This window comes from Piliocolobus tephrosceles, chromosome 4 (assembly GCF_002776525.5).
Source record: "Piliocolobus tephrosceles isolate RC106 chromosome 4, ASM277652v3, whole genome shotgun sequence".
Classification (NCBI taxonomy): Eukaryota; Metazoa; Chordata; class Mammalia; order Primates; family Cercopithecidae; genus Piliocolobus; species Piliocolobus tephrosceles.
The window spans coordinates 36,263,192-36,276,651 of NC_045437.1; the positions used below are offsets into that span (position 1 = coordinate 36,263,192).

The 13,460-nt window shown below is 41.1% G+C and overlaps 1 protein-coding gene across 2 annotated transcripts in view; it reads right to left on the reverse strand.

Moving 5' to 3' along the window:
* CPLANE1 (ciliogenesis and planar polarity effector 1) overlaps positions 1 to 8,219 on the reverse strand; it is a 149,747-nt gene extending 141,528 nt beyond the window's left edge. The window contains exons 1-6 of one of the 2 annotated variants that reach the window (XM_023216493.2): positions 8,083 to 8,219; positions 5,782 to 5,905; positions 3,583 to 3,718; positions 3,359 to 3,478; positions 2,524 to 2,756; positions 894 to 1,000 (exon numbers count right to left, since the gene is read on the reverse strand). In XM_023216493.2, coding sequence (XP_023072261.2) covers positions 894 to 1,000; positions 2,524 to 2,756; positions 3,359 to 3,478; positions 3,583 to 3,718; positions 5,782 to 5,862 — 677 coding nt within the window. In that variant the 5' untranslated portion in view covers positions 5,863 to 5,905; positions 8,083 to 8,219. Of the gene's footprint in view, positions 1 to 893; positions 1,001 to 2,523; positions 2,757 to 3,358; positions 3,479 to 3,582; positions 3,719 to 5,781; positions 5,906 to 8,082 lie in introns of those variants that run through there. The other variant, XM_023216494.3, reaches the window with a different exon arrangement.
* Positions 8,220 to 13,460: the final 5,241 nt, after the last annotated feature.

Here is a 13,460-nt window from a genome sequence, read left to right on the forward strand (position 1 = left end):
CAGGAGTTCAAGACCAGCCTAACCAACATGGTGAAACCCTGTCTCTACTAAAAATACAAAAGGTTAGCCGGATATAGTGGTGGGCACCTGTAGTCCCAGCTACTTGAGAGGCTGAGGCAGGAGAATCGCTTGAACCCGAGAGGCGGAGGTTACAGTGAGCTGAGATCGCACCATTGTACTCCAGCCTGGGCGACAGAGTGAGACTCCATCTCAGGAAAAAAAAAAAAAAAAAAAAAAAGCATATTTTCTATTTTATTAGGCTTTTCAGAATAAAACTATTTTTAAATAAAATAACACTTAAGCATTTAAAAGGTATAATAGCAAATCAAAATAGTTATGTCCCTTTTAAATTTCAATTGAATTCTTTTCCAAAATAGTTACTTTTACAGTCTTAGACAAGTAAAACCATAGCTTGTCTTATCTTTTACAAGTTCTCAAAGAAGAGAAACAAGACAAAAACAAGATAAACTTTCTGGATTAAACATTTAGAAGTAAGAGAGGAAGAAATGATTTGCAAAGCCTCAGAAATCAAAACTCAAAATAACATTTACAAATTTTATTACATGTATATGGATCAAAAGATAATATTGTTTAAAAAGGGATAGAAAACATGGGGCCAGGTATGATGGCTCATGCCTGTAATCCCAGCATTTTGGGAGGCCAGGGCAGGAGGATTGCTTGAGTCCAGGATTGCAAGACCTTGTCCGTTAAAAAAAAAAAAAAAAAAAAAATTAGCCAGGCATGGTGGCACACACCTGTAGTCACAGGTACTCAGGAGGCTGAGCTATGATTGTGCCACTGCCTCCCCAGTCTGGGTGACAGAGCAAGACCCTGCCTCTAAAAGAAAAAAAAAATCAGTAAGGAAATAAGGAAGAAAAAAACATTTACCTCACCTTATAGATGTAAATACGTTCTCATGCCACCGAATTGCTAGAAATGTTAACTTCAGGCATTCCCCAGAATAAAAAGTAAATGAACACAGGCAGCAGTCTCCAAATAACTGTAGATAAATTTAAGATACTTTAGTATAAAATTAATGTGAAAATAAATCAAGATACTAAACATATATATATATTCCTCATCATAAACTAGTAAAAAATATTGAGATCTTGCTTATATTTTTAATTCTTAACATTAAGCTAAAGACTAAGTAATTTTTTTCTGAGCCAGAGGCAGGTCTCAAATATCAGGTTGTAGTTTACGCTCTTAAGGAAATATTGACACTTATTGTGACTATAACTGAAACTATTCTTACATATTTATTTGTCTCTTTTTATACTTTTATACTATTTAAATTAGCGCACCACCCTGAGGATGGGGAGGGGGGACAATAAAACTTTAAAATGCAATTTCTAACAATAGTGGTTTGGATAATAAAATGCTGATCCATACATACAAAGAATACCAAGCAGCTATTTTAAATGTGTTTTGGTTTTTTAAGTTCATGAATCTTTTATTTCCCAATTAAATGGCATATTTAGTATCAATTCTAGCTTGTTAATATATATTAACATATATCAATAAATATTAATATTAACATATGTTAATAAATATTAATATATAAATATATTAACATCAATATATAAATATATTAATAAATATTGATATATTGATAAATATTAATAAATATTAATATTTATATATTTATCAATATTAATATATTAATTATTAAAATAAATTATTAATAAATATAAATAAAATTTATAAATATAATATATAATATAAGTAAATAAAATATAATAAAATTAATAAATATAAATAAAATTATTAAAATAAATTATTATTAATTAATAAAATAATTATTAAAATAATATTTAAAATATTGAATATTAATATATATTAATATATTAATACATATTGATTAATATTAATATTAATTAATTAATATTAATTAATAATTAATTATATTAATTATTATTATTTATATTAATTAATTATTTATATTAATTAATTTATAAAATTTATAAAATTTATAAAAATATTTATATTAATTAATTAATTATATTAATTATATTAATTATATTAATTAATTAATAATTAATATTAATATATTGATATTTATATAAAGATAGATATTTATATATTAATCTATAGATAAATATTAATATATTAATAAATACTAATATTAATATATTAATTTTTTTTTTTTTGAGGCAGAGTTTCACTCTTGTTGCCCAGGCTGGAGTGTAATGGCATGATCTCGGCTCACTGCAACCTCCACCTCCTGGGCTCAAGCGATTCTCCTGCCTCAGCCTCCCGAGTAGCTGGGATTACAGGCAGGAGCCAACGCGCCTGGCATAACAAGCTATATCTTTAAATCAAGGATAGAGAAAAGGAGTTCTAAGTTAAAACTACTTTTAATAAACACTTTTTAAAAATGTGACCCAAGAAATATAAAAATATCTTTTCCATATAAGAATTGCACAATTACTACGAAAATTTATGGTGACTAAAAATATACAGTTATAGCATTATGCACTCTGCTAATCTGCTTCACAGATAGGAGTCTGAGACTGATTTTACCTCATTTTTTATAAAAACAGCATTCACTACAGCTTCTTTATCTTCAGTGGAAGGCAAGAGAACTACTTCTTCAGGTATGACCTGGGACCACCGACCCACCAATGAAAGGCTCTTAGAAGATAAGATACTCTTTAATTCCAAATATTCCCAAAGAAATATGCATCCAGAAGGTGTTATGAGCAGAATTCTTTTCCCATTTCCAGATACATACAAATAAGGTCTCAAAGAGCTTGCTAAAAAAAAATAACAAAAAATGTAATTAAACCTCTGAAGTCTAAATTCCCCCCAAGAAAGTACATAATTTATGTATTCTTACAATAAAAAACTTAATAATGTTACCATTTAGGATGTCAAAACTAAGACACTAGCAAAAAATTAAAAATACAACCCAGGCACAGCAGCTCATGCCTGTAATCCCAGCACTTTGGGAGGCTTAAGGAGACGGATCGCTCGAGCCCAACAGGTCAAAGCTGCAGCTATGATCATGCCACTATACTTCAGCCTATGTGACAGAACAAGATCCTGTCTCTAAAAAAGAAAAAGGTACAAAAAATAGCAATGTTTATCAAGTACTTATGTGGTATTAGAAACCTATTATTATCACAGAAATATTAGGCATGCCAGAATTTTCTTCTTCAAGTTGAATCTCAGTATCACAGATAAACACGACCAAAAAATACATATATATACACATACATGGAAATATATATACATACAGATACACATATGCACATATACAGAAACACATTTTCAAGACAATAACAGAAAAATGTTTCATCATGTTCTCCTATTTTTCCTAGTTAAATGAATTTAAACAAATAAAAAAATTTCCCACCGACTGTAGCTTTGATCATTTCCTTAGGCTTTTCAGTTATTGGTATAGTTTTCAAACAATCTTGATCTTTGTTCCAAAGGAAAAGCTCTCCTGTAGTTAGTACCCCAGCCAGCCAGGCATCTATTTCCAAAAATGAAATGCAATACTTATAATCTAATATTTTCTTTAACTAAGTTATTAAAAAATACAGTTTTAGTCATTTGAAAATATCAGTGCTACTTAACCATTACTGGATGTTGTTAGGACAAGAACATTCTTCAAGAAAGGCTGCAGACTAGGAATTTTCTTCTTTATCTTTCCTGATAGCAAATTAATTTCATTTATGAATTTATCATCCAAAAGAAAAACAGCTTCTTTTTCCTAAGAGAAGAAACATGTGAAGGACTCAAGAGGTGTCCGAAATTAATTCAACTTACTGCCTAAATAAATTATCCAGAAACCAAAGCAACATTTAAGAAAGATTATCCATTTGACCACAAATCATAAAATTAACATTCAGCTTAATACGCTATAGTAACCTGAACATTTTGAATTGTTTTAAAATACTTCATTAGAATTAATAGGCAAGGTGAACTAATAGTTGTATTTCAATTTTTTTGAAGTTTAAAATTATAGGAGTGTCTTCTAATTCTGCCAGCCAAAACTGGCTTATCTATTTTTTAATCTTTTGTTGTTGTTGTTGCCCAGCCTGGAGTGCGGCAGATATTTACAGGCACTATCCCACTACTAATAAGCAGGAGAGTTTTGACCTGGTCCATTTCTGATCTGGACCAGTTCACCATTCTTAGGCAACCTGGTGGTTACCCCAGCCCCTTGATCCTGGGAGGTCTTCATATTGATATGGAATTTAGCGCAGACACCTAATCGGTATGGCACACTGCAGCCCAGAACTCCTGGGCTCAAGTGATCCTCTTGCCTTAGCCTCCTGAGTAGCTGGGACCACAGATGCATAACACTGCACCTGACTCTCATCAATTTTAACAGCAATATGGGCCGGGCGTGGTTGCTCATGCCTGTAATCCCAGCACTTTGGGAGGCTGAGGCGGGTGGATCATGAGGTCAGGAGATCGAGACCATCCTGGCTAACACGGTGAAACCCCATTTCCACTAAAAATACAAAAAATTAGCCGGGCGTGGTGGCGGGCACATGTAGTCCCAGCTACTCAGGAGGCTGAGGCAGGAGAATGGCGTGAACCCAGGAGGTAGAGCTTGTAGTGAGCCAAGATTGCGCCACTGCACTCCAGCCTGGGCGACAGAAAAAGACTCTGCCTCAAAAAAAAAAAAAAAAACAGTAGTATGAGCAAGCTCTTTAATTATTTACTTAGATTAAAATAGATATAGCTTCTGAAATTCATAAATCCATGACTGCTCATCTTTTAATATCTAGAAAAAGTAGGCTGTTTTGAATTAACTGTTTTCATATATTCTAAGGCAGTGATTTTCAAAGCATAACTGAGCCAGCAGCATCAGCAACACCTCAGAAGTGAGGAGTTCAAGACCAGCCTGACCAACATGGTGAAATCCCATCTCTACTAAAAATACAAAAATCAGCTGGGCGTGGTGGCACACGTCTGTAATCCCGCTACGCGGGAGGCTGAGGCAGGACAATCACTTGAACCTGGGAGGCTGAAGTTGCAGTGAGGCAAGAAGGTGCCATTGCACTCCAGCCTGGGCAGCAAAGCCAGACTCCATCTCAAAAAAAAGAAAAAAGAAAAATACAAAATACAAAATATCCAACCCTACCGCAGACCTAATTAACTGAAAACTTTGGGAGTGGGGCCCAGCAATCTGTGTTTTAACCACCTCTCCAGATAATTCTGATACATTGTAAAGTTTGAGAACTCCTGTTCTAGGGGAGTTAGTGGTATAGTTTCTCAGAGGAAATGTAACACTTACTTTCAATGATCATTACAAATACAGTAGGGTTGCCTACTTTCCCTAAGTGGGGAATCTATGCCACATATTATGAATGGCATTCCTGGATTACTAACGTACTGTGGCCCATTTCTTCCATCCTAGTTCCAAGAACACTTCATAGCACAATCATGAAAACCACAATAGGAGGAAACACTCCACTAACTGTTCCGGTAAAGGAAAGCTCAGGACATTAAATTTTCCATTTTGATATATGATGCCATCTCAAACTTAACTTAAACTTGACTTAAACATAATATGAATAAGAAAGTTGAAGTAAAAATCTTCTAAAACCACTTAACATTCTGGAAAAGCTAATTTGCTCGTTATTATAAAGACAAAACACACACAAAACCCTGTTCAGTGTGCAGGTAGGTGATCCTCCTATAGATCCTCCTCCAGTAAATGATGTTTTATTTACTTAAGATCATAGAACACTCCTATATTACAGGCAAAACACACATGCAACATATATAAAACTGGTACTGCTTGAATAAAGAAAAACCTACCTTTCCCAACCAGGAGACACGTGGCCATGGTTTTTTCTGCTTAATACTTGTTGATGTCAAAATTTCTAATCTTATCTCCATGTTTGTTAAGATATCAATGACCAATTAAAACAGTCCCAAGATTCTGTAAACAATAATAGTAATAATAATAAATGATCCATAATATTCACTGGGCTTTTGTTTTTGTTTTTTGTTTGTTTGTTTGTTTTGTTTGTTTTGAGACAGTTTCGCTCTGTTGCCCCAGCTGGAGTGCAGTGGTGCCATCTCAGCTCACTTGCAACCTCCACCTCCCAGGTTCAAGTGATGCTCCTGCATTAGCCTCCCAAGTAGCTGAGACTACAAGCGTGTGCCACCACTCCTGGCTAATTTTTTTGTTTGTTTGTTTGTTTGAGACGGAGTTTCGCTCTGTCGCCCAGGCTAAAGTGCAGTGGTGCCATCTCGGCTCACTGCAAGCTCCACCTCCCGGGTTCACGCCATTCTCCTGCCTCAGCCTACGGAGTAGCTGGGACTACAGGCGCCCGCCATTACGCCTGGCTAATTTTTTGTAATTTTAGTAGAGAGGGGGTTTCACCGTGTTAGCCAGGATGGTCTTCATCTCCTGACCTCGTGATCCACCCGTCTCGGCCTCCCAAAGTGCTGGGATTACAGGCGTGAGCCACCACGCTCGGCCACGTCTGGCTAATTTTTGTAATTTACTTTTTAAGTAGAGATGGGGTTTCACCATGTTGACCAGGCTGGTTTCGAACTCCTGACCTCAAGTGATCCACCCACTCTGGCCTCCCAAAGTGCTGGGATAACAGGCATAATCTACTGCGTATCGACCACTGAAGATCTTAACTGAAAATTTTTCATAAAGTTTTGATTTATACTTTATTTCTGAGTTGGAGTTTTGCTCTTGTCGCCCAGGCTGGAGTGCTGTGGCACAATCTCGGCTCACTGCAACATCCGCCTCCCGGGTTCAAGTGATTCTCTTGCCTCAGCCTCCCGAGTAGCTGGGATTACAGGCATACAGCACCACACCAGGCTAATTTTTTTGTATTTTTAGTAGAAACGGGGTTTCACCATGATTGGACAGGCTGGTCTCGAACCCCTGACCTTGGGTGATGCACCCGATTCAGCCTCCCAAAGTGCTGGGATTACAGGTGTGATCCATTGTGCTCGGCCAAAATGGATGGGGTTTTTTTGTTTGTTTGTTTTTTAATAAAATAGCTTTAAAAGAAAAACTACTCTGAGCACACAAAGATCTATCAAGATGCTAGCTATCAGCCAGCACTAAGGCACAGATGGGAAGATCGCTTGAGGACAGGAGAGTTCCAGGCTTCAGTGAGCTGTGATTGTGCCTGTGAGAGCCACTGCACTCCAGCGTGGGCAACATAGCGAAGACTTCGGCTCAAAGATAAATAAATACAATTACAAATAAAATAAATTCTTTCAAAAGGATTAACCAAATGCAAGAGGAACACCAGCATTAGAAAAGCATCATTTGCAGCTCCTAATGAAATAACAAATCCAGTCAATAGTATCAGTGCTGCTAAAATTATTGAGTGAAAAAAGACTGGGAACTTTATGCACTGACATACCCCAAATCCATTAGTCAATCTTTTTTTTTTTTTTTTTTTTTTTTTTTTTTAAGACGGAGTCTTGCTCTCTCGCCCAGGCTGGAGTGCAGCGGCACCATCTCGGCTCACTGCAAGCTCCACCTCCTGGGTTCACGCCATTCTCCTGCCTCAGCTTCCCAAGCAGATGAGACTACAGGCGCCCGCCACCACGCCCGGCTAATTTTTTGTATTTTTAGTAGAGACGGGGTTTCACCGTGTTAGCCAGGATGGTCTCGATCTCCTGACCTTGTGATCCGCCCGCCTCGGCCTCCCAAAGTGCTGGGATTACGGGAGTGAGCCAAAGCACCCAGCCCCATTAGTCAATCTTAAAATTGCTAACAGTGAGGAAAATTGACATTCTATTCCTCCGGATCCTGCACAAGAGGCTGGGGGGGCTCGGGTCCGGGGCCGAGGTGTGGCCCAAGCCTGGCACCACCCACGCCGGCCGGGCGACCCCGGCCCCTCGGGGCTCCCGCGCTCCGTCAGCAAGCGACGCCGGGAGGCTGGGGTAGGCCCAGAGCGAGGACGGGCCCCTACTGGGTAGTGGGGATGTACCAGGGCCGGGTGCGGCTGGAGACGGCCAGGGAGGGAGGTCGCGGACCTGCCCGACAGAAGGGTGGATGAGGGGATACCAAGGACGCCCGGGTCCGGGGAGCCTAAGAGGAGGCCAGGGTCGCAGGGTAAGGAATCCGAGGGCAGTTACCTCCGCCAGGGGCAAGGCCCGGCCGGTCCGACGCGGGAAGGCGCGACAAGGCAGACTGAGCGGGGTGGAGACGCCAGGCAGACGGCGGCGGGCCCTACTGCCTTCCCCGACGCGGGCCTGCGTCCTGGCGACGGCGGAGGGCGGGCAGGAGGCGCGGGCGCTGCCACGGCGCCTGCTCGGAGCCGGCCGGGAACGCTGGCGGGCCTCCTCAGTCCTCCGCCCCTCCAGCCCTGCTCTCAGGCCCCCGCCCAGGCCCTCTAAGCTGGCAGCCGCGCCCGCCTCCGCGCTCCTCGCCCCTGCTGCCGCGCGCTCCCCTCCTCAGCTGCCGCCCGGCCCCCTCAGTTCACCTCTCTTACGCGTTCCTCGGACGCTCCTCGTTTGAGCGCACAGGCATTGGGCGGGGCTTCGCGAGGGAGTCGCCTAATAACCGACCAACACGGAACTCAAGGGCTGCCCCTTCCTAGCGGGGACCCTGCGCAGACCCGAAAATAAGGAGGTTTTGCTCTGCCCTCCTCAGTTCACGTGGGCACCTTGGAACACTGAAGAAGGCATTTTCCGAACTCACTGCCCAAAGGACTTATTTTCCGCCCTGTTTTCACCTCCTTCACCCCTGTTTTCGTGACTGACAGGATTTGGGGTCACAAGCGGGCAGCCCGAGAGCTCTGCTCACCTGGAAAAGCATTTTTGTGTAGCTTAAATGTGAAGGCCTCAGGCAGTGGTCTGCTGTCCTCCTCCACCTGCGCCCATCATCACTCTTTTCTGTGACTGGCCTGTTTTTGAAGGCAGGACCTTGTCACCCTTGGCTAGGCCAAGTATGTTCTGCACAGAAAATGGCCCTGCCCTCTGCATTGGATAGCTAGCTCCTAGGTTGGTTTATTTTAGCTAATCAGCGTTACAGGATAGGAGGACTCCTGGCTGCATCAGAACCACAATTACCCCTGTGTTTCTGGGTGGGATAAGTGGCAGCTGACATTCTGGCAGCTCAGCCCCGCTTATCTCAGAGGTTATAGATCTGAGATGGTTTAGATCCACCCCCAAATCACGAACATTTTACATAAGCCATGCTAGAGTTAGCATAAAAGTCTCACACAGAAAAATTTGGAAACTGAGAAATCCTAACCTATTCCCACAAATCTGTGTTCTCATTTTTAGGTCTTAAGATATGAAAACAATGGGATAACTGAGGCTGATTTTCCTGTGTGGCCATTAGACCTAGAAGTATTGGTGTGATTCTGGAGTTGATTGCTCACAATCAACTTATTTATTTATTTATTTATTTATTTATTTATTTATTTATTTATTTTCCTTTTTTTCCCTCCACTTCCTCCTCCTCTATTTAAAAACGTATGGAAATGCATCCGGCAATGTTTGCTGTAAAAAATAATGTATGGAGATGACTACGATTTGCTAAAATAAAAATCATTGAGCACTTATGTGTGTCAGACACTATGCTAGATATAAAGAGGGGAAGACAATGTTGTCCCTATTCAAAAGAGAGTCATGCACACAAGTTACAGTGCAGTCATAAATGCCATGATCACAGTATGTGCAGGTCCATTTTCTCTATCTGGGCGATGGGAAGGTTCAAAACTAAGCTAGGTTTTGAATGAGGAATAGTTTCATTTTGAAGCACATCCATTTTGCGATACCTCTGGACCTATCTAGTGAACAATTTAGATGCATGGTTCAGAAGCTCGATGGGAGGCTTGGGAACACAGAATGTGTAAAATAAACATCAGTCTCCCCTTCATGCTGCTCTGCACTTTTTAAGGGTCATCTCTCTTTAGTATATATTGGTAAGAGATTTTATGGATGATACCAATTCTTTTTTTTTTTTTTTTTTTGCGACAGAGTCTCACATTGTTGCCCAGGGTGGAGTGCAGTTGCACAATCTCTGCTCACTGCAACCTCTGCCTCCTGGGTTCAAGTGATTCTCCCGCCTCAGCCTCCCAAATAGCTGGGATTACAGGAGCCCACCACCACGCCCAGCTAATTTTTGTATTTTTAGTAGAGACGAGGTTTCACTATGTTGGCCAGGCTGGTCTTGAACTCCTGACATCGTGATTCACCCGCCTTGGTCTCCCAAAGTGCTGGAATTACAGGTGTGAGCCACTGCGGCCCGCCAGCATACCAATTCTTATGAGAGAGTGTCAGGGGTAGAAGAGATCCAGGAGAATGGTTGACCAGGTAAAAAAAAACTGATAGAGGTCAAATAGAAATAAGCATGAGAATTGCCCCGTCAGATTTAGTGTTTAGTAGGTATAGTTACAGTACCACATATACAATAACTGCATTCCTTTTGAAAACATATAGTAAAAGCGAATCTGATTAGCCTAAGTAACAGAAGTGATTTATTGTAATGATTCTGGGGTATCTGACAGATTGTAGATATTCTCCCTAGAATGCGCCTATCCAATATAAATTTCTGTAATGATGAAAATGTTCTGTCTGCTCTAATATGGTAACCATTAGCCAAAAGTGCTATTGAGCATGTGAAATGTAGCTAGTGCAACTGAGACCCTGTAAACTAAGATTCCAGTCAAAGAGAAAGGAAAAAACAGCTTGCCCACAGTCTTTAAGACCTGGGCCCAGAAATAGTACACAATATTTCTGCTTACATTCCACTGGAGATAACTTAGTCACATGATCACACCTAACTGCAAGGAAGCCTGGGAAATGTAGATTAGCAGTGTACCTGGAAAGACTGAGAAAATGGTTTTGGTGGACAACTAGTGGTGGTCAGAATACAAAAAGTAATAATACAGATTTCCTGCTTTCAAGAATATCGCAGGTTTAGTGGGAGACAGATGAGTATTTTACTAGCAATGAATAAAGAACATGCTGTACAAACCCAAAGAAAACAGTACATATAGTCTGGATATTTGTTCCTACCTAAATCTCATGTTGAATTGTAATTCCCAGTGTTGGATGTGGGGCCTGGTGGGAAGTGATTGGATCATGAGGGTGGATTTCTTGTGAATGGTTTAGCACAATTCCTTGGTGCTGTCCTCATGATAGTCAGTGAGTTCTCATGAGATCTGGTTGTTTAAAAGTGTATGGCACCTTGGGAGGCTGAGGCATGAGAATCGTTTGAATCTGGGAGGCAGAGGCTGCAATGAGCTGAGATCATGCCACTGCACTGCAGCCTGTGTGACAAAGCAAGACGCTCTCAAAAAAAAAAAGTGTGTCACCTCCCCCATGCCTGTGTTCCTGCTTTTGCCATGTGACTTACGCACTCCCACTTTGCCTTCTGCCATGAGTAAAAGCTTCCTGAGGCCCCCGCCAGAAGCAGATATGGGTGCTATGCTTCCTATACATCCTGTAGAACCATGAGACAAGTAAACTTATTTTCCTGTAAATTACCCAGTCTCGGGTATTTCTTTAGAGCAATGCAAGAACAGCCTAATACAATGGTATTTCTCAAACCTTAATGTGCATGTGGATCAACTGGGAATCTTGTTAAAATATACATTCTGGGCTGGGCATGGTGGCTCATACCTGTAATCCCAGCACTTTGGGAGGCTGAGGTATATGGGTCACTTGAGGTCACGAGTTCGAGACCAGCCTTGACAACATGGTGAAACCCCATTTCTACTAAAAATACAAAAATTAGCCGGGTGTGGTGGTGGGCACCTGTAATTCTAGCTGATTGGTTCATTGATGCAGAGGTTCAGCAGGTTTCATGCAAGTTTGATTGGGCAGGACCCTGGTTCAATTTTTCTTTAATTCTCTTCACTCTGCCCTTTGTCTTCAGGCTGGCTTCCTTTGTGGTAAGAGAGATGATGGAAAATTTACACATCTTACAAAGCAAGTGTAAGGTTTTTTTTCTATAATTGAGCATTCCTTATGAGCCTCTACCCCAATGTGTTAGAAGGGAAGTCTTTATGTTGACAAATAATGGTAGTTCCATTTTGCTGTTGTTGTTGTTGTTGGTACTTAAGTCTCTTTCCTATAACAGTTCTATCTTGTAGATTTTCTTTCTCTCATTCTAATCAACCTACAAAGTGGATCAATAGTGATAGTGGGCTGGGTGCAGTGGCTCACACCTGTAATCCCAGCACTTTGGTAGGCCGAGGTGGGCAGATCACTTGAGGTCAGGAGTTTGAGACCAGCCTGGCCAATAGGATGAAACCGCCATCTTTACTAAAAATACAAAAATTAGCCAGGCGTGATGGCACACACCTGTTGTTGGGGTCCACGTGTTTCCTAAACAAAGGAATGAACACACAAGACAACACAGGATAAGACATACATGGTGGCCGCACTGAACGGCACACTCTGCTTTATTTTATACGGCCGTTTGTGGAATGTTACCAAGTCATGGGGCATGTGTTGCTTCTCTGACCTTTCCTTGACTCCCAAGATCAGTAAACATTGACCAGTTCCCAGAGCCCACTGTTTACAGCTGGCTCCTTTGTCCTTTCTGTTTGCAGAGAAGGACCGTCCTGCTTTGTCTGCAAGAGCAGGGCTTATCGGGAACGTCTCGATTGCGAGCACGCAGTCCTCTACACCTGTAATCCCATCTACTCAGGAGGCTGAGACAGGAGAATTGCTTGAACCCAGGAGGTGGAGGTTGCAGTGAGCCGAGATAGCACTACTACATTCCAGCCTGGGCAACAGAGCAAGACTCCATCTCAAAGAAATAAAAATTAGCCTGGCGTAATGGTGCACGTCTGTAGTTCCAACTACTTTGGAGGCTGAGGCAGAAGAATCGCTTGAACCTGGGAGGCACAGGATGCAGTGAGCCAAGATCGTGCCATTACGCTCCAGCCTAGGTGACAGAGCAAGACTCTATCTCCAAAAAAAAAAAAACAGTGATAGTGGTTGGAGGGATTATATGCCCTAATGGTAGAGGGGAAGAGAGTGCTTGTAATTAACCTTTCTTTAATTATAAATATAGAAGTATATATTTACATAATTATAAATATATAATCTATATTCTTATTTGGTGTGTTCAGTTTACTATAACAAAATACCATTGTGAAAGTTGTTATAGTCTGACCAGGCATGGTGGCTCACACCTGTAATCCCAGCACTTTGGGAGGCCGAGATGGGTGGATCACTTGAGGTCTGGAGTTCAAGACCAGCCTGGCCAACATGGCGAAACCCCGTCTGTACTAAAAATACAAAAATTGGCCTGGCGTGGTGGCAGGTGCCTGTAATCCCAGATACTAAGGAGGGTGAGTCAGGAGAATTGCTTGAACCCAGGGAACGGAGGTTGCAATGAGCCAGGATCATGCCATGGCACTCCAGCCTGGGTGACAGAGCAAGAGTCCATCTCAAAAAAATAAAAGTAAATAAAAAATAAAAGAGAAAGAAAGAAAGAAAGAAAAGGAAGGAAGGAAGGAAGGAAGGAAGGAAGGAAGGAAGGAAGGAAG